The 26,641-nt window shown below is 42.0% G+C and overlaps 1 protein-coding gene across 1 annotated transcript in view; it reads right to left on the bottom strand.

The window, feature by feature from the left end:
* The window catches only part of LOC142559449 (uncharacterized), a 217,871-nt gene that overhangs the window by 66,185 nt on the left and 125,045 nt on the right, over window positions 1-26,641 (bottom strand). The window contains exons 2-3 of the mRNA XM_075671040.1: window positions 25,520-25,798; window positions 11,501-11,749 (exon numbers count right to left, since the gene is read on the bottom strand). Of these exons, the coding sequence (XP_075527155.1) occupies window positions 11,501-11,534 (34 nt within the window). The 5' untranslated portion in view covers window positions 11,535-11,749; window positions 25,520-25,798. The remainder of the gene's footprint in view (window positions 1-11,500; window positions 11,750-25,519; window positions 25,799-26,641) is intronic.

Genomic DNA, 26,641 nt, shown 5'->3' with positions numbered 1-26,641 from the left:
TGAGTTCAAGAAATTTTTATAACGCTCCTAACTATGCCACTAAGGGTCAAAATTTCGGGACACATTGCACTTAAAAATGCCCACGATTTCTACAAAATATAAAGATTGCGTAACGCTGAGCTCCTCCGCGACATTGGAATACGTAGCTGATAACGCCAGTGTGACACTTGCGTATTAAATTTTTCCCAAAAGCTGTACGTAATCCACGCGCATATAACTACACGCAGAGATTTGCCGTAGAGCTGCGGTCATTGTTGTTAAGTTTCATTTTCGTGGCATTTGTAGTTTTGCAACAGCTGAATGCAAAATTTGGCATCTCTCACAAATGGTCAAAAGCGCTCGATCGCGCACTTTGCTGCAGAGGACACTATTCAAATTTGCCTGCACATGACTGATGATGCTGACCTCATATTTACCAAAATGTAAAGTTTGTGAATCGCCCAGTTACCTCCAAACGGTAGGAAGCATAGCATAAAACGTTCACATAGGGCTTTCAAGCACATATTTATGAACTGTTTTTTTACAAAAGTTTAGTTTAGCCATGGGACATTTCGCACACTAATTTCTCATAGATTGCCCCACATCTTTCTTAAAGTTGGTCTTGGCGGAGCCTTTAGTAATGCCAAGGCAGCGGGCTAAATTTTGCGCTTTTCGTAAAGCGCACTCATAATACAGCATAGCACTTGCATACGTAATTTATTGCAAAGCCCGCATTTCACCCACGCGCTTTACGATTCCTCTACGCGTCGCCCATTAAGCTATTGATTGGCTCTTAATTTCATCAAGCGCAAACGTGGTGCTTTATCTAGCCCACCGAGAAGACCAGCCAAACGTCGTATAGCGCCTGCAAATAGCGAAACAGAAGGTGGGTTCGAGAATTATTTTAAAAGATAGAAACATTAAAATTTCCCGACAAAATGCGCTTCAGATTCCTCCCCACCCCCCTCTTCCATTTCTACTAAACATAAAATTTGCGTAACACAGACTCTCGAGTATTGCCGGGACATTGGGAAACGTAGGTGTTAACGGCAACGTGGCAGTTGCCAACACTCAAGTTAACTTGTTTGGCACCACGATCACTTGTTTAAGAAATTTCTTTTTGCAAAAGCTCCATTTCATGCACTCATTTAACTTCACGCGCAGATTTGCCTTATGAGTCTCCCCCATTGTTGCTAACTTTCATCTTAGTTGCTGATGTAGTTATGTCATGGCAGTGGTCTAAATTTTGCACCGCTCCTAAAACGCATTCATAATGCTCCCAATCCCTTCCATATGTATATTATTGAAAATGCCGCAATTAACCCATATATTTTCAACTTTGCGTACGTGTTAGCCATAACATTTCCTTTATGTTCATGAAATATAAACAAGGTGCACTGTCAAGTTCCCCAACGACACCGGAGAAACCAACCGCAAACCTGGTATACGACACAAAAAAGATAATCAGGAATAAATGAGGATTGAGCGACTCATTACAACGCGTCTATTTCAACAGGAAACGCGAAAGTTTCTTGACACACATCACACTTCACATTCCCACCGTTTAAAGCGAATTCGAAGTTGGTGTTCGGTGCTGATGTTTCGGAACTTTAGGGGAAAATAAGTGAATAACGCCAGTATGACACTCTCGAAATCTCAAATAAGTTAACGTTATACGAAAGCACTAAATAGGCTACAAAATTAGTTGGCACATTTATCGCTCGTCGCACCACATGCTTCGTACTTCGATGAAATATAAGCACCATGCACGCCTTGCCCACTTCATAAAGAGACGAGTATTCAGTAATTTTCAAAGCACAGTCTTGCCCCCAGACGCTTCAAACCTTTGGTGCACTTCACCCCTCAAGAAATGGCTCCCCACTTACTGTTAATATGATATCTCTACCATTTATGGTTCTCCAGCAGACAAGGGAAAGCTTTTCAGGCTGCTCATATAACGCTTTAAACAAGCGGAAACGAGGTTTTACCGACATCCGTAAAACCAATAAGTGACACAGACATTTCAAAATTTGCCGTCCTATTACGGTTAAGAATCACCACATTTCATACATTTATAGACTTCGTGAGTGACTTACTTTTTCATAACACCGTGAGAACTGGCCTGCAACTTTCCTTTTTTCTGTGGCCTTAGCGGCGTCAGTGTAATAAAGTGAGTTTTTAGCGAAATATTGTAGTTTCTCATCCCCACGATACGAAAATCACATTTTAAACACTGCTATTCACATTGAGAAGCTTCAATTTTACAAAAAATGAAAAAGAAAGCAGCGGATTTATGCGACAGAATCAAGTGGAGGTGTTTCTTTTGAGTGTTGCGATAAGAATATCTGTTGTATAAATGGGCCGACTTACTTGAAACATTGGCCGCATATAAAGCTATTTAGCATTTGTTAAGATTTTTTTTACAAATGCAGTAATTCATCCTAGCACATTTCTTTTCGCCAGAACATTGGCTGTATGCTCCTCCCCCATCATCGCTATATTTGGTCTCGGTTGCGTTCATAGTTCTCCCAGAGCAATGAGATAGATTCTGCTTTTTTTTTGTAGAACGCATATGCAAGGCTCCGTATCTCTTACATGGGAAATTTACTGCAACCACTTTATTAAGCCACACAATTTGAACTTCGCTTACACATCATGCATCACCTACTCCTAATTTGTAACAGATGTACGAAAAGCTGCCACTGAGCCCATTGGAGGAACCTGCTTCGAACATCGTATGATGTCTTCTATAACGTATGAAAAGAGAGGGGGAAAAACGAGAGAACAGTAATTAGTCGCAATAACACGCTTTGGTCAGCTAGTTGACACACGACTTTGAAAGCAAACAGCGCTAAGAATGGGACTAAACTGGAAGATACGAGATGGAGCGCCGACTAATCAAAGCCAGTAACGCTAAAGTTTTATCACGCAAAGCACTTAACAAGACTTCCATTTCCTCAAAATATAAACGTGGTCTAACATATCTCGGTGCCATTGCTCTGAAAAGCGGCTGCTTGATCACTTTTTTGAATGTTTGATAAAATTAAAATTGTGAAGGCTGCAGTTTACCCACACGCATTTAACATTGTTCAGAGATTTGCCGTAGCGCTCCCTCAATCTTTTCGCTAAGTTTGATTTCGGCGGCATATGTAGTTTTGCGAGGGACACGAGGTAAATTCTGTGTCACTCATAAGGCTCGCTCATAACGTTCGGTAGTGCTTGCTTGCGGAATTTCTTGCAAAGGCAGCAATAACCCATATACTTTGACCTTTGCCTGCACATCACCCATAAACTGGTTTTTGCATTCCCAGAAGATAAACAAGTTGCCTCGCTTAGTTCACCGAGGAAAGAAAAAGAAATGAAAAAGAAAACGATATTTCAATGATTAGTTGTAACGTTCCTAATTAAACCGAAAACGCTTTAAGTTCGCGACGCATTGCGCTTAAGATGGCCCGATTTCTACAGAATCTAAAGATTGTTTAACATAGAGCTGTCTCGGTACATTGTGAAACGTATAGTTAAAAACGGCCGCGTGACACTGTAACACTTGTTTGGGGAATTATTCAAGAAAGCTGTATTTGACCCACACGCATTAATCTTCAGGAATATATATTCCCCATATTAGACGCTCCATTTTGCTAAGTTTGATCTTTGTGGCGTTGGTAGTTACGCCAGGGCGGCGTCATCTATTTCGCGCTCCCCTTAAAACACACTTATGGGCTCTGGAGCCCTTACATACGTAGTTTATTTCGATTGCCCCAATTGACTCGCATACTTAGAACTCTGTCTAAAATTTAATCATAATGCCACCTTTACGTAGGCGGAAATTAAACAAGGTGTCTAGTGTAGTTCACCGAGGACCGTTTATTTTGTTCTTTTGCCTTGTGTTTTGTTCGCCGAGGATAAACCAATAGCGAACCTCTTATGACTCATGAATATTGAAAGAAAGAAGAAAAAAACGACGGTTCAGTAATTATTTGAAAAATTCGATTTAGGCCAGGAACGTGAAAGCTTCGCCACAGATGAAGCATAAAGTTTTCCATGTGAATGTTAAATTCGTAGTTGATGTCTTACACGGTTCTTTAGGTATTCGGGGAAACATAAAGGATAACGGCAGTATGACACTTGCACACACTTGAGTATCAAGTCTTTTGCACAGGCAGTATATTTCATCTACAAACATGTAAGTTCCCACAGAGATTGGTCATAATTCTCCCCCCGCCCCTCTTTCCTCTTAAATTTGATCTTGGTTACATTTGCAGTGATGCCACGGTGGCGTGCTACATTTTTGCACCACTCAAAAAAAAGAGAGAAGCTAGACTACACACGCATAAAAGCGTCTCAATGCGCAATTTACTGTACACGCCGTAATGATCCCCAATACTTTGAATTTCACTTAATTTCTCAAAATGCCAACTTTATGTTGTGTACAGTTCCCTCGGTACACTGAGAAACGTAGCGTGAAATCGCCATAAAATTGTCTCGTTTTCAATTTGCTGTGACTAATGGCTCTACATCTAACACGGCCCCAGCTGAATCCGGTCTTCCTCGGAGGCCTGTACTTGGTGCTCTTTTATATTTAATATATGTAAACAATATGCCTGATAACGTTTCCTCATAAATTTGTTTATTTGCTCACGACTGCGTTCTATATCGTAAAATAACTTATGCTTCAGATATAACAACTGTTCAATTTGTTTTAAATAGCATACACGAGTGGTGTCTCACTTGGCGGGTGGAAATCAACATTAATAAATGCAAATCTACGTGGATTTCTAGTTCTAACGCCACTTGCCCTATGTACGCGTTATATGACTGCCGCCCTCCAATCAGTTACATGCTATCGTTATCTTGGCGTTGATATATCTAACGATCTTTATTGGAAGGAGCATGTACAATATCTAATATCTAAAGTTAACCACTGCTTAGGATACTTGAAGACAATTTTATTTTCGCTCGCGCCTGTTTCATTAAAACGACTGTTGTATACAGCCTACGTCCGCGCCCAATGGGAATACGCCTCTTCCGTCTGGGATCCTCAATATGTCACATTAATTGAGGAATTCGAAACAGTACAAAATCGCTCTGTTCGTTGCATTCTAGCCAACTAGCATCACGCTGCTTGGGTTACATCATACTATGATGCAATGTATTTTGCAATGTATTTTGTTCTCTATCACACTATGTTATTATTTATTTATGTGTTGCTCACTGCAGTACCGACTGCTTTGGGGAACGGTGACCTCGTCAGGCCTTACCGCCTTTTGTCGCAGTTCCCTCTTTCATCTTTGAAAGAAAATAAACCTCAACTTCAACTTCAACATTAATGAAGGGTACCCTTCAAATGCCATTATTATCTCTTCGCAGAAAGGAATCACGCTTTTCCATGTTTTATAAAATCTATTAACACAACGCATCTCTTCGCTCCCTCTGGATCTACCCAGCGCCTTATTATTCAGTTCGTCGTGATCACGCACATAAAGTTAACGTTCCCCGTCTTAACACTGTAGGGTCCTCGCAAGCATTCCTTCCTAGGACTTCGATCGATTGGAATAATCTACCTGCTTCATTAGTAAACATCAGTGACCCCACTCATTTTAAGAACGGACTAACCTACACGAAATAACGTATGATAGCAAACGGCGTAGTTACATACTTATTCGTGGTCATTGCCTGTTTGGTAAAGTGTACTCTCTTTGTGTAATGATTTACTCCGTATTATGTGATTTTTTTCCCCGGTTGGTATTACAGATTTTATTTCCCGATTGGTCCTTTCAACAGCGAAGCTGGTGCAAACCACCACCATGCAACGGCTGAGAGGATACGCAATGTTTTATTCCTTTAGAGTAATGGTAGTAGCGGTAATTTTGCAAGCTGCCGTCGCAGCTGCGGCTTGCGCAACTGTTGAAGTGTCCGCTTACTTTGCTGAGTGCTTGTAGCCTCTGCCCTACGGGGGTATGAGCGATTGCATATTTTTTGTTTCGCTTGCTTACAGGGATATGAGCGCCATTGCAGATCATGATAGTTTCTGTTAGCGGACACGGAGACGAAAAGTGCCGACCACCGAGAGGCTGACAGCTTTGCCGTAGAAGCTCTAGGCCAGTGCTCCCCAAGAACCTCCGCGCAGAAGGCTTTGTTCACGCTAATAAGGTTCGCGCGGCCTACGGCTCTGCACGACAGACTTTAAGAACGCCGCCCCCTACAGCTCTATATGCGCCGTTCGTTTTTACTCGTCCCCCTCCACCCCACCGTCCTTACAGGGTAGCTAACCAGAAATACCTCTGGTTAACCTCCCATCCTTCCTATGCATCCTTTCTCTTGCTCTCTCCAAATACCTGTTTCACAACGGCTGTATTTTATTCACGTGGATTTAAGTTAAGACATAAATTTGTCGTAGCGTTTCCCAAGCGGACGGTAAATGTGATCTCGATGACGCGTGCAGTTAAACCAGGGCAGCGGCTAAATTTCGTGCTACTCATAAAAAACCCTCGTCAGGTACCCGTGTACTTGCATACGTAGTTTGTTGCAAAAGGCCACATTTATTCCACACAATCTGAATTATGCCTACTCATTACCCATAACGCGGTCCTTACTTTTGCGAAATGTGAACACGGTGCCATGTTTTGTTCTTCCAAAGCAACAAAGATACCAACTAGGAAACCCTTCTGACGCATGAAACCAGAAATAAAGTCAAGGCTACAGCAATTGTTTGTTGCGTTTCTATTTAGCCTACAAACGAGAAAGTTTTGCCGCTAACTATAATTAACATGTCGCCTATTTCTATCGAATTTAAATTTGCTGTCTCGTAAACTTAATTTTGGACTGTAATATACAGTGTGAAAAAAAAAGGACGGTGACACCGTTGAACGGTTGAATAAGTAACTTTCTACAAAAGCTGTAGTTAACCTATACAGATCAAACATATCAAACAAACATCCCACCGATGAGAGCGGAATAAAGCAACTACATTGATCGTATTACGCGTAAAATTTCGAATAAGCGATATTAAGAAATTATTATCAAGACACATACCAAATTTTGACGCTTGAAACTCTCAGTACCGATCACCCGCAGAATGGCCCCCAATGCCCTATAATTATGACATCTTTTTCGCTCTCGGTGACCCATGGAATGTGGCGTAACTTTTTAGGCAATTCATATACTCCTCCTAAACGGGCCGAGAGTAAGGATTTAGCAATCTTGATTTAGCCCCTAATTTATAGACACGCTTTAAATTCGGCTTGCTTTTTAGTGCCCTAATAGACTGCAAATTCTCCTAAAATATAAACTTCGTGAGTTAAACATTGTTTTCGAACGTCGTAAATAATTGCATCTAACGTTTTTCAGTGCATTTAGGCGCTCACATAGCTTCGCTGTTAAACGAACAACCGCGTCTGCGGGAAACGCCGCATGTCGGTAAATGGGCTCTGATGGTTAATACGATCGTGACGTCATACTCGGTATCGGCCAGGCGCGTGATTTTTTTTTTATTTATTCACCCTCAGGGCTTTTCAACATTAGAGAGGGGAGTGGGTTATTCAACAAATAAGAAGGAAATAAATTACAAACTTGTACACAATATTTGCTAATTATACAATGTTAGATGAAAGTATGATAAATACAGTATTAAAACATGACATATAAAAGTATCATTAAACAAGAAAAAAGAAAAACGCCAACAGTAGTTCGTACAAATGTTTCCTATTACGTAGTGATAGCTAGTGCTTTTCGAAAATTATTCATTGTTACTAATGGAAACAATGTCAGCAGTAAGCTCATTCCAATATTTTGACGTACGTGGCAATAGAGCGCTCACGTTACCCCTGTCTTGACGTCATTCTCGCACCCGGTCATTGACCGCTACGCAGGGCTTCGACAGCAACTTAGATCTTCCGATTTTAAAACCTATTCAGCTTCCTTTCAAAGGCGGAAGAAAGGGAATACGTGAAGGGAGGTTGCGTTTAGTAGTATGTACTAAATCTAGACTGCTTATATCCCTAGTAGGTTGCGTTAGCACATGTGAGAGAAAAAAAATGGAATATATACCCTAGCATTATTTAGCCCGAAACGAGAATGGCAGCATTGCAAGAGGTCCAGTGTTCCGTTTAATGTTTGTAAGGTTTAAGTTCCCTAGCAAATAAAGCGGTAATGATGGAAAATGTAAGAATACGTATTACTCGCAGTGCGCAATTCACTAATGAATGCGGATGAGGGAGAAATAGGGCTATATCAGACACCTATAATTACCTTTTGGTAATTAGTGGTAACTAAAGCTCAGACGATTTCGAGGTCAGCAGTAACGGAAATGAGAGAAAAATGATCGTTGTTAGAAATGGTGAGAAGAACGCCGACTCCTCGACGCACAGCCCCATCCTGTCTGTAAGCTGCGAAGCGATGGGCACCTTCAATGATTTCGAAAGCCTTAGCATTAGTCGAAAGTTATGTTAAGGCGACAAGTGTCTTAATGTTCTCCTCATGTTATATGCATCACCGAAACATGGCTTCATGAAGATTTTCAAGGCTCCGACTTCACGACTCCTGGTTACATTGCTGTCCGATCTGACCGTCAGAATAAAAAAGGCGGTGGCGTTGCTTTTTTGAACACGTTGGCGGGCTAGTTAGCGCCAACGTTAGCGCTGTGTCTGTGTATCTGTTTCTTTCTTCGTCCTCGTCCAGTCGCGCTTATACACGCTACCATGGCGTTGCTTTGCTGTCACGTTCACATTTTAACTTTAAGGCTCTACCAGGCCCTCCTCATGTAGAATCGGTTTGGAGCAAGTTACTATTGCATAAGCAGAATTTAGTGACTTGTTCGATTGTGACTTGTTCGATAATATCTCCCATTTTATACATGACCACAGCATCAACAGTTCTAACCTAATCGTTCTTGATGACGTTTACGTCCCCAGCATTCACCGGCCTTCTCTTACATATTCCGCCACAAGCGAAATATGCCTCTATTTGTAGGGATTTAATTACGTTTTCTTTGACCCATAACCTGATACAATTAGTTGATAAGAATACGTGGCATAACTCCATACTTGACTTAGTGTTTATCAGTGACAGCCCTGCTGATTTAGGTTTTAACTATGATACCTTGGAAGGAATCTCGGACCATAACGCAGTTGTCGTACACATTAACTGTCCTATCCCACGTGAACGCTTTAGTTATTCCACATTTCATGATTCTAACAAGGCTGACGATACGTCTATCACTGATACTCTGGCGGATAACTTTGACCAATTTTTGTCGCTCAGTACCGAATGTCATGTTGACAGTCTTGTGGATTGTTTTGAGTCGTTAGTGAAATCTTGCATCAATAACTACGTACTCATTAAAAACAAAAAAGATAAATAATAAACTTCCTTGGATTAATCGGGATATCTTGAACATGTCACGCCGTCTGGGTAGACTGCGTAAATCAAAGCATTCTAATATTGCGATTCGCGTTCCTTTCAAAAAGCCAAGCAGGAACTTCGCGCTCGTACTAAAAATTCTAAAGATTTATATTCTTCAGTGCAACTCCCTGTGCTACTTAAATCAAATCCTCGCAGGTTCTGGACATCAGTTTTAACTAGTGCAACGGGCAGTACCTCTTTCAAGATTAGCGAAACTATTAATAATGACCCCGTCGTGGTTTCGAATGCTTTTAACTCGTACTTCCAATCTGTTTTCACCTACGATGACCATGTAGTTCCAAAGTTTAGTTACGATGCAGAAGTTAATTAACTAGGCGATAGCGTAATAAGTTCTGATGGTATCTTAAACCTAACCTTGAATCTCGGCACTAAAAAGTTTACCGGTTCAGATGGTATCGCGAATTATTTCCTTGTAAGATACTCCCTTACTGTAATTTATAGAAATCTTAGGTTCTGGTGAAGTACCAACTAAATTGAAAACAGCAAAAGTCCTAACTTAGCATAAATTAGGTGATAAACAACTTCTTTCTCACTACAGGCAGCTATCTCTCACACCCCAGTCATGCAATATGTTGGAGCGCATTATTCACAAACATATAATCGAATTCCTTAATATAATGACGTTCTAGCATCTTCCCAGCATGGTTTCTATAGTAGTTATAGCACTGTAACGCAATTCGTCGATTTTGTTCATGATATCGCTTCTAACCTAGACATAGGTAACTAAGTGGAAGCCATCTTTATTGACTTCTCTAAAGCTTTTGACTCTGTGATTCATTCTAAACTATTGGTAACATTAAACGTCACATTCAATGATCCCTGTCTTGTTTCTTGGATACGCAGTTTTCTGCCTTGTCGTTCACAATTTGTTTCTTTTAGCTCAGTGGAATCAACCCGAGTCGAAGTCACCTCAGGCGTTCCTCAACGATCTCCATTAGGCCCTTTCTGATTTCTAATATAAATCAATGATTTACCTGAGCATGTCAGCTAAAATAGGGCTTTATACAGACAACTCTTTATTATACGAACCTATTAATTCCATTATTGCCCATCACCATCTTGCCCAATCCCTTATATCTTTCTGCGCTGGGTGAAAAACGTGGCGAACGAACATCAACTGTAGTAAAACTGTCGTGGTGTCATTTACCATTAGACAGAGCCCTCTCTCGTTCTATTATTCTCTGGATGGCATCCAACTTCAAAAAGTGTGTCAGTATAAATAACTAGGAGTCATTCTAACAGAACATCTTGCTTGGTCTAAACACATTGAATATGTAAACGAGAAAACCTTAAAAACTTAGGTTATTTGCGCCGCACTTTAGCCAAGACGCGCAGCGGTACTAAACTGATATTATATAAAACAATAATTGGCCCAGTTTTAGAATATGCATCTATCGTTTCGTTTTCCTACCAACGTTTCCCTACAAAATGTCCGCATTTTCCCGATGGGAAAAAAGACCAAAGCAGTAAGCGTGGTCAATCGAATCGGCTGAAAAATAGGGAACGATGGATTTAAGGGCTGGTATAACCTTGGTTTCAGTTTGATCCTACGCTTCTTTAGCATGCGAATGAATAGGTTGTTGCGTCGGTATTTTTCTTCGAGTTTGCTGACGCAAGAGCGAAAAAAAAACGCTTTTGTCTATCACATCCCTGATATAGTACTACATTTATATTAGCCAGGTCTTCGCATTTTGTCTCATATTGTCTGTACCTTTCTTTCGTATTGTCCATCGGTTTGATCAAACCTGTGAATTTTGATTCCATACTTTCTTGGCTATTTCTGATGGCTTTAATATCGGTGGTTTGTTCAACTGAAGTTTTGGAGGATTGCAATACGCGGATGTGCATTTCTTTGATAACGTGCAACGTGATCTTCTATTGCCCTGCAGGATCTTCGGGTAATGTTTTGATGTTTAAAAGTTGATTCCATCTATTTCTGGGCCTATCGTTCGTCTCAAAAACCCCAAGAACAGTACTGCCGGGGAATAAGTTAAATATTCATAATAGTCAAATATTCTCGCAAAGCACCCGCGGGCATGGGAACGGCAACAGGAACTAGTCATCACTGTTTTCTAGCGTGTAACAAAATTTTAGTACACACCTGCATGGAAACGGAAACCAGGAGAAGGGACCATGTCGGAAGTGCTGTTCTCGTGCCCACAGAAGGTGAGAAGCGCATGGGGAAGCTCTTTCAATGTTTCAATGTTCCGAAGACGAGCTTTGCTGGTGACACCACGGCAGGAACACGCATGCTGACAGCGACACAGGCGCGGACTGTGTCAGCACCATGATCGGAGACGCATTCCAAGTCGGAGAGCTGTGTCTGTTGATAACGCCAACAGGATTTGGTCTGCGTGGCACAGAAGCGGGGGTTACAGGCCAAGTGTGATGTTCAAGTGCAAAGTCAAGGTGCGTATTATTCCTGAAATAAAATAGTTGGTACATTCCTAGCTGTTTGCAACGAATTTATAACATCCTTACACTGATAGCTGTTATTCCATGCTTTTAACCTCGGTATCGCTATTTATTTACCATGAAGGCCCCTAAGACATTGCAGAGAGGGGAGAGTTAATAACGCTAATAAATATAACAAGACTACGGGACTATTAGAGAAAAAAACATTTGACAAACAAAACAACAAAGACGGGACAATCATGTCGCTATTTAGAAAGAAAAAAAGGGGGACATGGCAGCACCTCTAAAGGAATAATAGTCTGTAATGGTGGCTACGCTATGGGGAAGACTCTTCCAACACAAATAAGTACTAGGGATAAATTACTCATGACAGCACTGATTGTTTGGGAATGGAATGCATACTTTATGGCAGTGATCAATGCACCAGGAAATATAGGATGTTTTGTTAGGAGTCTATTCTTAAGCGTTGAATTGTTATAATACATCTTAAGAGACAAATAAAAGCGTCACAATTTACAATGAGAAAGAGTGGGTAAAGAAATGGCGCCTTTCATAGCTGTAACGGCATCGGCGCAATAATAACTGTAAATAATGAAATATGATGCACGGTGTTACACCCCTTCTATGCCTGCAATAAGTGATTCGAGTTCGAGACCACTACCCCATACAGGTACTGCATATTTTAGTTGAGCTCGGACCAACGTTTTTTACAGCAGCAGCTTGAGCAATACAAAACCAAGAAAAAATGTCTTAGGAGGTAAGCTAACATACGACTGGCATCGCCAGCTACGTAATGAATCTGTGTTCACCCCCGAAATTAAACGAGCTATATATACGAAAAAAAATGACGTAGAGCCCGAAGGAGAAGCACTGCGAGAGACGACATACACTGCGCAGTGTATGTCGTCTCTCGCAGACCTTGTCCTTCGCGCTGTACGTAATTTTTTATCGAGCATTACCAACTAGCCCAAGCAACCGCCCTAGTTCACTTCATTTCTAGTACAATGGGCCCTTCCTCTTCGGCTTCTTCCTGTTCCACAGCAAGTCCTAGTACAGACACATTCCAAAAAAATTTTAAATATGCTGGTTTACTCGTCAAAACCACACTCTGATTATGAGGCACGCCGTAGTGGGGGCTCTGAAAGTTAGGAACACCTTGGGTTATTTAACATGCACTTAAATCTAAGCACACGGGCGTTTTCGCATTTCGCCGCCATAGAAATACGGTCGCCCTGGTCGGGATACGATGCCGCAACCTCGTGCTTAGCAGCCTAACACCACAGACACTGTGCAACCACGACGGGGTTGCACATAGAACTGATTCCAAATAATAGAACTGATTCCAAATCAGTTCTATTATATTGACAGGCAGGATGACTAACACATTGCCGTGACAGACACGCACAAATTCGCGTTCGTTAATGGTTTATTTTAGGTTCCATAACTGACATCATTCGTAAATCCGATTAACATCCAACTCCAGGTAAGGTAGATCTAGATCACTGCTCATTTGTCTTCAAATCACCTAATCATCCGCAGAGAGACTGATGCAAGATGTAATTTTCATGAAGGGCAAGTCATTTATGAAAATGAGAAAGAGCGGAGGCCCTGTTACGGAGATCTGGGCCAACATGAATAGGAGGGGAGGCAATGCGTTAGCTGATGCAAGCTGGTAAATGTTTGCGAGAAGAGCTCGCAACAAAGCAAGAACTTCACCACCCAGATCATGAGTACCTAATTAAGGAAGGGTGACTTGCGTGTAAATTATAGACTGCACATTTTAGATACCCTTTGGAGCATCTAAAGTATGTAGTGTATAAGTAACCCTGTCAAGGAAGATATGCCAGTCGTGCATGAAACTTAAAAGTTTCGTTTCAAATGATATTTCTTTCGCAAACTATTTTAAGCACTCTAAAGAAATGAATTATCTTCTGGAAGGTAATTATATGACAGCAAATTACTATTCCTTGGATTTTGGATGGTGTATTGGTAATAAATACGGGTCAGTAATAATCATGAGGTTGCTTGTTACCAAACTTGAAAAATTTAATAGCTGTCCGCACATTCCGCTCATGAGGAATGCCGCCAGTTTCGAGCGAGAGGAGGACGCAGCCGCATACTTTAGTATTAATTTGAAACTTAGAACTCATGTTGTTCACACCACGTGACGAGGATATGTCATGGTTGTTCAATTATTTAAACGAGATCGAATGCACCGGGAGAAAGATAAGGGTAGCATAATCATGATTACCAAAACTGGCGTCGTTCGAGAATGCCTAAAAAGAAAACGCAACGTTTAGGACACTAATTTTCTTCGCTAAAGATACATGTTCTGTCCGATGTCTTAAGTGTAACGTTGTGAGCAAATCTTTTATTAGTAGCCTTGTGAAACCGTCTCGGATTGTTAGTCATCGTGAAACGGAGGGTACCATTAAACCATGTCCCTCTAATGATCTCAGCACATTTTTATACTTTACAATTAATTAGTGGTAGTTATCCGAAGGTGATGGAGAGTTGATAACTTCAGCAGAACGAAACATTCGTTTACTCTTTATGGCTGATTAAACCAAGGCCGGTGCTTATTAGACGTTTCAAATCTTGCGCGTTTTAAATAGTTTCCACTTAGCGCCCACAGAGCGCTCCGAGCAACGCTGCAAGATTACATTCACGAAAACACATTACTTACGATTAACATAATCAAATTCAGAAGCTCGACAATTTCTTATTTGTTTCGAGTGACTGTGCTGATGCTTGATCAACTTGCACATTTACTGTGACATGGAGCATAGAGTGGTCAATCAGACCAGGGAGATTAAAAATGGAACTACAGAGAGCAGGAGCCGTAGTAAGCAGATTTAACACACATGAAGTAGATGATGCAATGCGCGCTGATGTTTAGTACAATTTAACCTTATGACACACGATTGCCATGTTTGATGCTTGAGCAGATACCAGCTTGTATGAAGACTTTTTTTATGTATACAGTTAAGTTTAAAGTCCGGTTTCCCGAGAACCTGTCTGTATTGTTCATGTTCCTGGGTGTCTTCACGCATTTGTATTCTATATTCCAGGGCGTGTAAAGAAAAGAAAGCTTCTTTTAAGTCGAGACATATAAATCGTACGCTTGCCTTTCTTGTGTACATATATATATATATATTTCACCTTAAAAAAAGAATGTCAATCTTGCAATCACCGGTTAGGACACTGCGTTGCAGCAGTGCGTAATAAAGTATCGACTGCAATTTTGTAGCGGTACTTACTGCTCTATTCTATGTCAACCTTATTGCCCACCGTTAGCGGCCGGCTATTCCAGTTCATAACACGGCCAGGGCGTTGTCCAGACCATTAATGACGAGCGAATAGGAATCGCATCGCGGCGTAGGTTTCAAAATGCTCTTGATTTGCTCTGTAATTCTTTTCTTAATCCAATGCTCTATGTTTTACCATATATTTGAGTTTTGGCGATGGCTGTCCTGGTAGAATGATGTTTGCTACTCATTCCATTCCTGCCTGAAATTTTACTTCTTAGAATATAGTAGTGTAACATCTTGACACATAACGAATAGACATTTGTGCAACCTGGCGCCGATTGAAGTAGCAGCTTGTCTCAGGCTCTCTTTGTAATTATACATGGCACTGGCAAATCACAAATTTCCCGATTCGCAGAGCAATAAATTAAACATTTCTTACTTTCACAATGTTGTGTGCCAAGCGGTCGCTGCCTTGCGAGTTGTAGGACATGTTTGTGTAATATGCAATCATTCTACAGTATCTGCCATTTGCAGGATTTCTCGTGGCAGATCACTTGAATTAAATTTTTGGTGATCTGTAGTGCCCTCCGTTTTTAACCACCGTCGTAGCTTAATGTCTATATGGTGTTGGGCTGCTAAGCGTGAGGATCGCCGGATCGAATCCCGGCCACAGGGTTAGCATTTCGAGGGGGACGAAACGTAAAGATACCTGCGTGCTTAGATGTAGGCTCACGTTAAAGAACCCCACATGGTCCAAATTTCTGGACTCCGCCACTACGACATTCCTCGTAATCAGATCGTGCTTTTGGCACGTAAGACCCGGCAATTTTTAGTTTAATCATCAGTTTAGTCAACTTACCTAAGCCAGCCTACTCTGAGTTAAATATAATCAAGACATTGAGTAACTATGCATCATATGATCCATACATCATCCATATTAATCTAGCCAAATTACCTTATTAAGAACCTCATTGAGATGCAGGAGGTGTCCAGGCATGTGTCGTTTCTGCCTTTCTATTATGCTGTCTCGTGGAGTTCCCTTTAAACTCTTTTGTTTGGGCACATACATGCTTCCTTCCAATCGCTCACACGTATAATAATAATAATATTTGGGGTTTTACGTGCCAAAACCACTTTCTGATTATGAGGCACGCCGTAGTGGAGGACTCCGGAAATTTTGACCACCTGGGGTTCTTTAACGTGCACCTAAATCTAAGCACACGGGTGTTTTCGCATTTCGCCCCCATCGAAATGCGGCCGCCGTGGCCGGGATTCGATCCCGCGACCTCGTGCTCAGCAGCCCAACACCATAGCCACTGAGCAACCACGGCGGGTGGCGCTCGCTCACACGTACATTGTACATATCATACTTATCTCCTGAAAACATTTGGATAAAACAATAAAATATATTAATTTATTAGCTAGCTACTCAATCCATAGTCAAAAGTATGAGAGTTCAACTCCTCCAGCTTATAACAAACGATGACGCTTTTTATGTAACACGCTCGCTATGTATTCCAAGTGCAGGTTCGCTTCAGGCTGGAAGGTGGTCTCCTTTATACATTGCTGTGGTAATGCTGTGGTAATGTCGTATAAGAAACTGCTGAATTCATATAACAGTCATCCCAGTGCAGTAGCTGCAAGCCACACCATGACAGCGCAGCTGAACGCTGGGCATTCACTGTTAAATTGCCATATTTTTTATCCATTTCTCCGCCCTCTTCAAGTTGACATGGGATAAAATTTGTTCTTTGCTGTCACTCATCTTAAATGCTAATCTGTTTTACTTTCTCTTGTTGTCAGCTCCCTAATACACAAGCTTTCGTTGACGTGGTAACAGTGCTAAGCGCTGCCCAGAACAGACGCGCGCGTCCGGGTTTTGTGGTACCACACGCTCACCACCTCGGATTCACCTAGATGTGATGCGGAGGTTTACTTCAAGCCCAAGCTTCCCTGCAATTAATTTCTGAAATATTCACTTTTTTAATATAGAGAAATTTGCGGTCCTCTAAGCGAATTGAGGTTTCGTACTGTTAATAATGCGCTCGAGAGCGTCTAAAAAATGCGTACTACCACCTAGAGGCATGGTTTAAGCAAAAACTGCCTTAAGCATTGCTTTCGCGCAAAAGTTGCATCATCGAGAGTTTGGAGAAAATCGGGATGAAGCATGACAAGCACATAGACCAACTTAATAAAACACTGAAAGCTAGACGTTTCGGCTTAGACACCAAAGCCTTCTTCTCAATGGGGCAAAAAAGTAGGAGTGACCATCTAAGAAGGTTTTATCATGTGACAAGTACCACGCCTAAGAAGGAGCGGGGGGGGGGGGTGTTCTTTGATTCATATGAGCGTGTCTGCTGTTGGTTCTATATCTAGGCGCTCCGGGTGCAGGCGTGGCTTCTAGTTTATGTCCTAGTCGATTATACTAGAGTTCATCCAGTCACTATGGTACTTAGTCGTTGCTAAGTACATCAAATGCCAGAGCATTTGATGTCACTGTTTTCTTATGCACACTGTTGTGATGTTGGTGTAGCTGCTGTTAAAATTTCCCTGTTTATGGACGCAGATAGTGTGGTATACACACATCTCTCAAACCTGAAAATTTATGTGAACATTTCTGACCCGGTTTGTTACTGGGACAGTTGTCTCGATGGTTTAGCATGACTTGTCACCGGGATTGCTCTCTCGTCGGCTTAGCTTTTTACCGGGTTCCTATTGATTTGATTTTGGGCACAGTGAGATGGCGCAAACATACGTCGTATACGGGGAAAACGGTTTACGACAAATATAATGTGTATGCATGAGCCCCTACGTGTGTCAATAAAATCCTGGAGCCTCATTTCCGCCTAGAGAAAAAAATGGTTTACAAAAAGCATGTTCACCATATGCACCCAAGTTGATGCAAATGTTGCCATATCAAATGTCGTTTTTCGTCATGCTGACGACAATACGAAGCTGCATTGTCTCCTACCGATCATTTTCATTGTCCTTATTAGCAACTACAAGAGATATTCTCTTGTAATTGAGGGAAGGATGGATTTTATCGGATTTGTGCAGCACAATCAACATCAAATCATCTGGCACAGTATGTAAAGACTGCGAAAAGGGTTTGAAAAGAATAATTGAGCAGAAATCGTTTGTATTTGTGTTTCAAAAATATTCGTGTTTGTATTATCATTACCTTCACAGCTGTACAACTTCACATTTCCTATTAAACGGCACAACCTATCTAGATTAAGTAGATGAGAAAAAAGCCAGAGTCAGAGATTGTTGAGATAGAAAGAGTGCTGTGCCAGAAAACTCAGAAACAAAAAAAATTATTTTTCACATTGCAGCAGTCAATAATAAGAACCGCAATAGCCACTGCTATCCAACAAATGAATTGTATTAATTATTGGCTGGCATAACATGACCAACATGTCCACCTTCAACAAAAGTCTGTCTCATGTGTTCTTAGTTGGTCATTCCTTTTTTCAGAATCCGCAAGGATGCTCAAGCTACTCAAGCTGGGGCAGATTCCTAACCTGTCACAGTTGTTTCAAGACCAAAGTAAGACGCTAATGTGATTTCCCCTCACAGACTTTTGGTTTTCATACATGTGTAGAATACGATGTAGCAAAAAATTAAAGGGCAAGCAAAAAACTTTTTCTTAGTCAGGCACAACGCGTATTTAACTACCTGCTGTCTTCTATTGTTTTGTCCTATCAGAATATTTCAATGTGACATAAGACATTGCTCAAAACCTTGTTTTTCATTTATGAGTCGAAGCCTGCATGGAGCAGCTACTGAATTTTGTATTTTAACTTTTTGCTAAAGCTTTAACTGTTGTAACTTGGTGAATTCATGCATGATTCAGCTTCCGTCACTGTGTTTCAAACTGTGGACATGTTATAAGGATATGTATTACTGTAAGAGGTTGACTGCATTTTTCGCAAGTCGGCGGGTTTTCTTTTCGGAGGAGAAAGTTGTTAAATGTGTGTGTCCAATCCGAAGTCGACACAGGATCACCTCACAGAACCGTAGCTGGTGAGTGCACGACTTCCACTCACCAATTACGGGTTTAGTAAGATGTAGCTTGCTGCTTATGCAATGCTCCCATTCCTGTTGCCATTTTGACGTCGAGGCTTTCCTTATCGCCGTGATACTATCCCGATATGGAAGCGCCGTGTTTGTTATGTATTTGCGCGCTGCCATTGATGCACACCTATCCGCTGCTTCTTTACCCGGTATACCAACATGGCTTGGTACCCAGCAAAACCTAAGTGACAGGCCGTATTTGTTTAATGTTACTTGTTTAAAATATCCCCTATAAGGGGTTCGCATTCGGATTTCGCATGTAGAGCCTTCGGTGTGCTTACTGAATCAGTGTATATGACTGTGTTTACGTGTTTGTCAGCGATGCTCTTTTTAACTACAGTCCATATTGCGTAGACTTCGGCTGTGTAGACAGAGGCATGTTGTGGTAATCGAATACTTATTTCCCAGTGTTCCGTCACGGCCCCCACACCGACGTGATTTTTGTTTAGAGCCATTGGTGTAAAATTCCATGTAATTTTGGTATTTGTCCTGAAGAGCCCGGAATTCTTGTATAATGTGTTCGTGTGGGATGTATTTCTTCTTTAAATGTGTCAAGGTCCAGTCACATAACGGTTCAAGATCGTACCACGGGGCCAAACACTGTGGCTTTCTGGAAACCTGGAGGACTTCGCGAGGAATGTCATAATCCCGAACATATTCCTCATATCGCAGGACAAGCGGCTTAATAATGTTCGGTTTGTTTGTATAGTGTAAGCGTGAGTTGCACTGTGTGACAATGTTGAAACATATGTGTTGTGTTGAAGACTGAATATTGAGTACATAAGAAAAAGTTAGTAGCACTGCGCTGCTGCAAAGGAGGTTCATTACAGTCAACATATAAGCTCTGGACAGGCGATGTTCTGTAAGCACCACTTGCCAGTCGTAGTCCAAGGTTATGAACTGGGTCAAGTCATCGGACGTGAGATAATCTGGCTGAGCCATATATGATGCTACCGTAGTCTAATATGCTACGCACCAAAGTGCGGTAGATGCGTAGCAGGCATTTACGGTCAGAGCCCCAGCGCTTCCGGAACAGGACTTTGAGGATGTTAAGAGCATTGTTCGCTTTAATTTTAAGGCCATTTATGTGTGCCAGGAATAACTTTTTATCAAGTAGAACACCCAGAAACTTGTGTTCTTGTTTTGCCGGTAAAGTGGATTCTTGCAGCTTAAGCATGGGATCTGGTTGTAGGCCTCTTTTTTGTGAAAAGACAACACGTTTTTTTCAGTTGAAAAGCGAAAACCGTTTTCAGATGCCCACTGCGTGAGTTTGTTTAACGTAATTTGAATTTGCCGTTGGCAGGTTGCCATGTTCAATGCACGACACGCAATTTGTAGATCATCCACATATAATGAATGCATCACAGAGGATGGAATTACATTATTGACCGAGTTCATTTTCACCGCAAACAATGTTGTGCTTAATATGCATCCCGGAGGCACACCGTTTTCCTGAATAAATACGCGGGACAGCACCGTTCCTAAACGCACTTGTAATGTTCTGTCGGACATGAAATCGGCTAGACATTTTACCGTGGATCCCTAAATCCGCTAAGTCCCTTCAAATACCAAACCTCCATGTTGTGTCGTACGCCTTTTCTAACTCAAAGAAAACAGTGAGTCAATATTGTTTGTGTAGAAAGGCCGTACGTATCTCGTGTTATAGCCTAACTAGGTGATTTGTTGTAGAGAAACCTTTCTTGTACCCACACTGATGGTTACCTAGCAGGTTCTCTGTTTCAAGGACATTATGTCAATCTTATGTCGATGATGGCTTCATAGGACTTTGCGAGACAACTTGTGAGTGTTATGGGTCTATAACTGCTTGCTGTTGTGGGAGGTTTTCAAGCTTTCAAGAAAAGTATTATGATGGCTTCCTTCCACTCTTTGGGCATTTTTCCCGTTTCCCAGGTTATGTTGAAGAAATGAAGCAAGGTCTCAATTGTTTTAGGGGATAGGTGAGCTGGCATTGCTTAATGTACCCTGTCCGGACCGGGTGCTGTTTTTTTGCCATTAGTAAGTACTCTGTTGATTTCTGCAAGTGTTATACAGTCTTTCTGAACTTCCTGTAGTCGGATGCTTTAGTTTTTTTGCTAATTGCTTATGTTTTAGAAATGCAGCAGAGTAGTTCTCTGAGCTTGATATATCGTGGAAATGGTGCCCTAATATGTCTGCTTGTTCTTCTATATTTGTTTGCGTGCCTGGAGGTGAGAGTATGGGGATAGTGTAAGAAGCGTAGTCGCCTTTAAACTTACGAACCTGATCCCACATTCGTTTGGATGTTATTGGGCTATTTAAGGACGAGACATAATTTTTCCAGAACTCTCTTTTGGCTTGTCTGCGTATGTACCTGGCTTTCGCTTTTGATTTTTTGAAAGAGCGTAGATTTTCTTGTGTTGGGTATCGCCGAAAGATACCCCACGCTTTGTTTTGTAGTTTTTTGTTTGTGTACATTCATTCGTTCACCAGGGTTTCAGGTTTTTTCTTAAGAACCCAGAGGATTGTGGGTTTGTCTGTTCTGCTGCAGCGAGTATGCAGGCGGTAATCTTGTCATTGGTTTCGTCTATGGTTAACTCTTCTATTATGTTATCCAGAGTGGCCTTTTCAGCAAAGAGAGGCCAGTCTGCTAGATGGAGTTTCCAACGGGGTGGTCTTAATTGTATGGAAGGAAAAGGAGATGTTCTTTTAATAATAGCAGGCATATGGTTGCTACCATTGGGGTCGTCAATAACACTCCATTGAAAATCGCCAAAGGGAGATGGAGAGCACAGTGCCAGATCTAGGCAACTCATAGCCCTATGCTTGGGGAGTAGTAAGTTGCCGCACCTGTGTTCAAAAGGCATATATGTCATTTGTTAGGACAAAATCTTCAAGCGTTTGACTCCTGGTGTCAGTATTTTCGCTACCCCATAACGTGTTATGTGAATTAAAATCACCGCCTATTAAAAATGGTTCAGGTAGCTGGTTTAAAATTAACTCTACATCTGTTACGGTAAGATATGAATGTGGCGCAATGTATACTGAACAAATGGTGCAGGTTTTGTGAGCTAAAACGGTGAAGCAACGGCTTCTAGGTGAGTGGTAATGGGAACTTCTCTGGCTGCTATACCACCTGGCAGAACAATGGCTACACCATCAGACAGCCGGTTCGCCTGAGTAAGGTCGCGCCGTGCAACAGTGAAACCTTTTAAAATGCTTTTTTTGTTTTTCGCCTAGGTTTGTTTCCTGTAAGCACAGGGACACAGGAGAGAAGTTATTAATATGTATTTGATGTCACCCAAGACCTCTACCTCTAAATTCCACTGTATAATAAAAGCCATTATGAAACTGAAAGGTAAAAAAATGGCATTAGTGAGTGAATAGGAGGTAAGAAAGATGTTAGGTTACATAGATCTAAAGAAGGCTGATACAAAGGAGCGATAACCTTTAGGTTATCGCTTTCTTGGTTAAGGTGGTGTTCGGGACATTGTCCCTCCTTCCGCGTTCGAGGGAGCGCTTGTCCTTCGCCGTCGATGACACCGGGGTTCTTGGGTCGACCTCCATCGCTCTCTCTGAAGTGCTGGAGGACCGAGAGTTGGGCGCCGAAACACGTGTCTCGGGCCTTGCGGTTCGTTTGATCTTAGGGCCCTGCGGGACTGGTGTCTGCTTCCACCATGGGGGCGGGAGGCTTCACTACGGAACCACTGTGCGTGGGCTCGCAGTACTCCTCAGGCCTCTGGGACGATGCCCTCCCCCCCTTCGTCACATCGGCATAACTAGGTCGCCAAAGTTATGACAGTCGCTTTCTGGCTTCAAAGAACGAGATTCTATCTTTCACGGTTAGCGCAGTTACTTCTTTTTCTTTTTTCCAGCAAGGGCAAGACCGGGAGTAAGCGGCATGACCTCCTTGGCAGTTAACACAATGTGGGGATGAGGTGCAATTCTCCGATTGGTGTTCGTTGGAGCTGCATTTAGCACAAGTTGTTCGTCCTCGGCATGCATGTGAAGCATGTCCAAACCTTTGGCACTTGAAACATCGTCTGGGGTTTGGGATATATGGTCTCACATTGACTTTAACATAACCTGCATCGAGCGAAGTAGGCATTACGCTTGTTCCGAAGTTGAGTATAACATGTTCGGTGGGGATTTCTTGGTCGTTTCTGCGGATTACTATTCTTTGTACTTTATTAACATTTTGTTCCTGGAAACCTTCCAGCAGTTCCTCATCACTTAAGCCAATAAAGTCTTCTTCAGATATTACTCCCCTGGTTGTATTAAGTGTTCTGTGGGCTGAAACAGTCACTGTCGCGTCGCCAATACTGGTAAGTTCAGAGAGCTTATCTGCTTGATCTTTATCACTCAGTTCTTGGAGGAGGTCCCCGCTAGACATTTTGGAGGCTTTGTATGTCGGTCCTATTTTATCTTTCAGGCATTTGGCTACCAGGAATGGAGAGAGCTTTCTAACAGGCATGTTGATTTCACTGTGGACTAAATAGTACTTGGGGAAAGACGGAGCGTTGCTCCGAAAGGAGAATTGGAACGGTACTTCGGTGCGGCATCTTTTCAGACGCCGATCATAGACTACAGGGACTTGCGCTGCCATAGAAAAATGTGTATGTTCGGCAACAGCGCCGACCGCCCACCACGGAGCCCAACGAGGGCACGTGGCAGAGCTTGTATACAAACCTGCCCGACGCCAGTCGTACGCCATCACTATAACCAAATATGGCGTACTCAAGGTAGGATAGCCACACAAGGTTAACCCTTGCCGCCAAGGACAAAGAAAGTAAACAGAAGAGAGAAGAAGATAGGAAAGGCCAGAAAGTGAGAAAGAAAGACGAAGATTCGAGGAGAAAGAGACAGGAAAAGGCGACTGCTGATTTCCCCCGGGTGGATCAGTCCGGGAGTGCCGTCTGCGTGAAGCAGAGGCCAAAGAGGTGTGTTGCCTCCGCCAGGGGGGCCTTAAAAGTCCAAACACCCGGCATCGACTCAACCCCCAGGATCCCCCTTTCCCGGGACACGGCTAAGCCGCGCACGGCTACACGCAGGAGGATCCAACCCTCGTGTGCTCGGGTACATGGTGTCGCAACGCACCAAGCGCCTGCAGATGCAGACGCCCGTGCGGGGTGTTCAAGTGCAATTAAAACAGCACTAGAATAGTTCGAAACATTCTGGAGAAAGCGGGAAATGTTTCTGAAATGTTTCCAGAATGTTGCTGAAACGTACTAGAAAGTTGCAGGGATGTTTCTAGGATGAGCCAAGGAATGTTGGAAAAACGTTGCTAGAATATTTGTATGTCCAGGATAAAAAGTTGGTAGAATGTTACTACAAGGTTTCCAAGAAGTATTAAGATGGTTAGTAAATGCTGCTTTTAATGTTTGCAACATGTTCATTCATGGTTTAAAGATAGAGTGCAATTAAATTTTTCATTCGCCGTCGGTCGCCAATAATCGACAGGATATATGTATGAAGCATTTGGGGAAGTTAAAGAAAGTATGAAAACATTAAATAAGACGTTCCCAGGTTCCAGTAACATTTGTCTAGAAAATTTTTATTCAAGGTTCCTAGCAGATTTTGTGAGGGAGGTGCACCAAGCTGGCATTTTCCAACGAGTGATACGGCTTTTCGAAGAAGAATATTCACTATGAGTAATATGGCCCGACTTGAGCTGATTGCTCAGAGAAATAACTTTTTGTGTCCCTTTAAAACTTCAGTATTTTACAATTCTATGTCGGATTTTCCCGATGAAAAAAGAATGCCACAACAAGATGCGCGTTCAATTGAACAGGCTCAAAATATGGTTTTCAGGGCAGGTATAACCGTGGTCTCAGTTTGCTACCATGTTCCTTTAGCATCTAAAATGTTGCGAATGAATAGGTTGTTGCGTCGATATCTATCTTCGAGTTGGCTGAAGCAACACTGCAAAAAAGCGCTTTTGTGTATCATTGCCCGGATATAGTTCTATATTTACATTAACCCGGTCCTAACCCTTTGTGTCATAATATTTTCATCTTACTTCTGTATTGTCCATCTGTTTGCTTAAACCTGTGAATTTTGATTACGTACTTCTTTAGCTATTTCTAATGGCTTTACTATCGGTGGATTGTTTAACTGAAGTTTTCGAGGATTGTAAGAGGCGGATGTGTATTTCTTGGATAAAGCAAAACGTGAATTCCATTGCCCTGCAAGATCCTCAGGCAGTGTTTTATATCTGGAATTCAATCCTATTTATCGTTCCGCCTATGGGTTCGTCTCAACAACCCCAGAACATTAAGGCCGGGGAAGATTGTAAATATTCATAATAGTCAAATATTCTCGCAAAACATAAGTGGGCATGGGAACGGCAATACGTCTAGCTATCACTGTTTTCTAGCATGTAACGAAATTTCAGTACACACCTGCATGGCAGCAGAGGCCAGGAATACGGGCCATGTCGAAAGTCCTGTTCTCGTACCCACGGAATGTGAAGAGCGCGTGGAGGAGCTCTTTCAATGTGCAAGGCTGGATGATGCAACCGTCGATGTCTCTGGATCACCGAAGAAGAGCTTTGCTGGTGACACTACGCCAGGAACATGCACGTTGACTACGATCCAGGCGCAGATTGTGTCAGCACTGTCAGCGGAGACGCATTCCAAGTCGAAGAGTTCTGTCCATCGATAACGCCAACAGGAATGCGCCTGCGTGGCAAGGAAGCGTGGGTTACGGGCCAAGTAATATGTGCTGTTCCCGTGCGAAGTAAAGGTGTGCATTGTTCCTGAAATAAAATACGTGGTACATTCCTTGCCGTTTGCGCCGCACTTCTAACATCCTTGCTCTGATTGATTTTATTCCATGCTTCTAACCTCACTACCGTTGCTTATTCACCGTCAAGGCTCTAAAGGCATTTCAGAGAAGGGAGAGTTAATAATGCTAATAAATATAACGAAACTGCAGCACCATTATGAGAAAAAAATTTGACGACGTAACAACAAAATGGAAATTAAACTGTCGCTAGTTACAAAAAAGAAAAATGTGCATGGCAGCACCCTTAACAGAATAATAGTTTGTAATGGCGGCAACGCTATGCGGAAGGCAATTCCAACAAAAATATGTACTTGGGATAAATTAGTCATGACAACATTTAATGTTTGAGAATGGAATACATACCGTATGACAGTTATCAGTGCATCTGGAAATGTAAGACGGTTTTGTTGGGAGCCTATTTTTAGGCAATAATAGGTATAACAAGGTATAATTAATCTTACGAAACAAAGAAAGACATCATACTTTACGTTCAGAAAGACTGGGTAAGGAAAGGACGTCTTTAATAGCTTTAATGGTGTCGGCGCAGCAATGGATGTACATAATGAAACGCAATGCATGGTATTGCACAACCTATAATCCTGCTATAAGTGATTCGAGTTCGAGACCAGTATGCCGTAGAAGTACAGCACATTTTAGTTGAGCTCGGACCATTGTTTTATATAGCAGTAATTTGAGCTACACACAACCGTAAATAAAAGTTCTGGGAAGGTAGGCTA

Source organism: Dermacentor variabilis, chromosome 10, assembly GCF_050947875.1.
Source record: "Dermacentor variabilis isolate Ectoservices chromosome 10, ASM5094787v1, whole genome shotgun sequence".
In the NCBI taxonomy this organism is placed as follows: Eukaryota; Metazoa; Arthropoda; class Arachnida; order Ixodida; family Ixodidae; genus Dermacentor; species Dermacentor variabilis.
The sequence above is the reverse complement of the archived record's forward strand: the minus strand, read 5'-3'. Positions and strand labels throughout refer to the sequence as shown.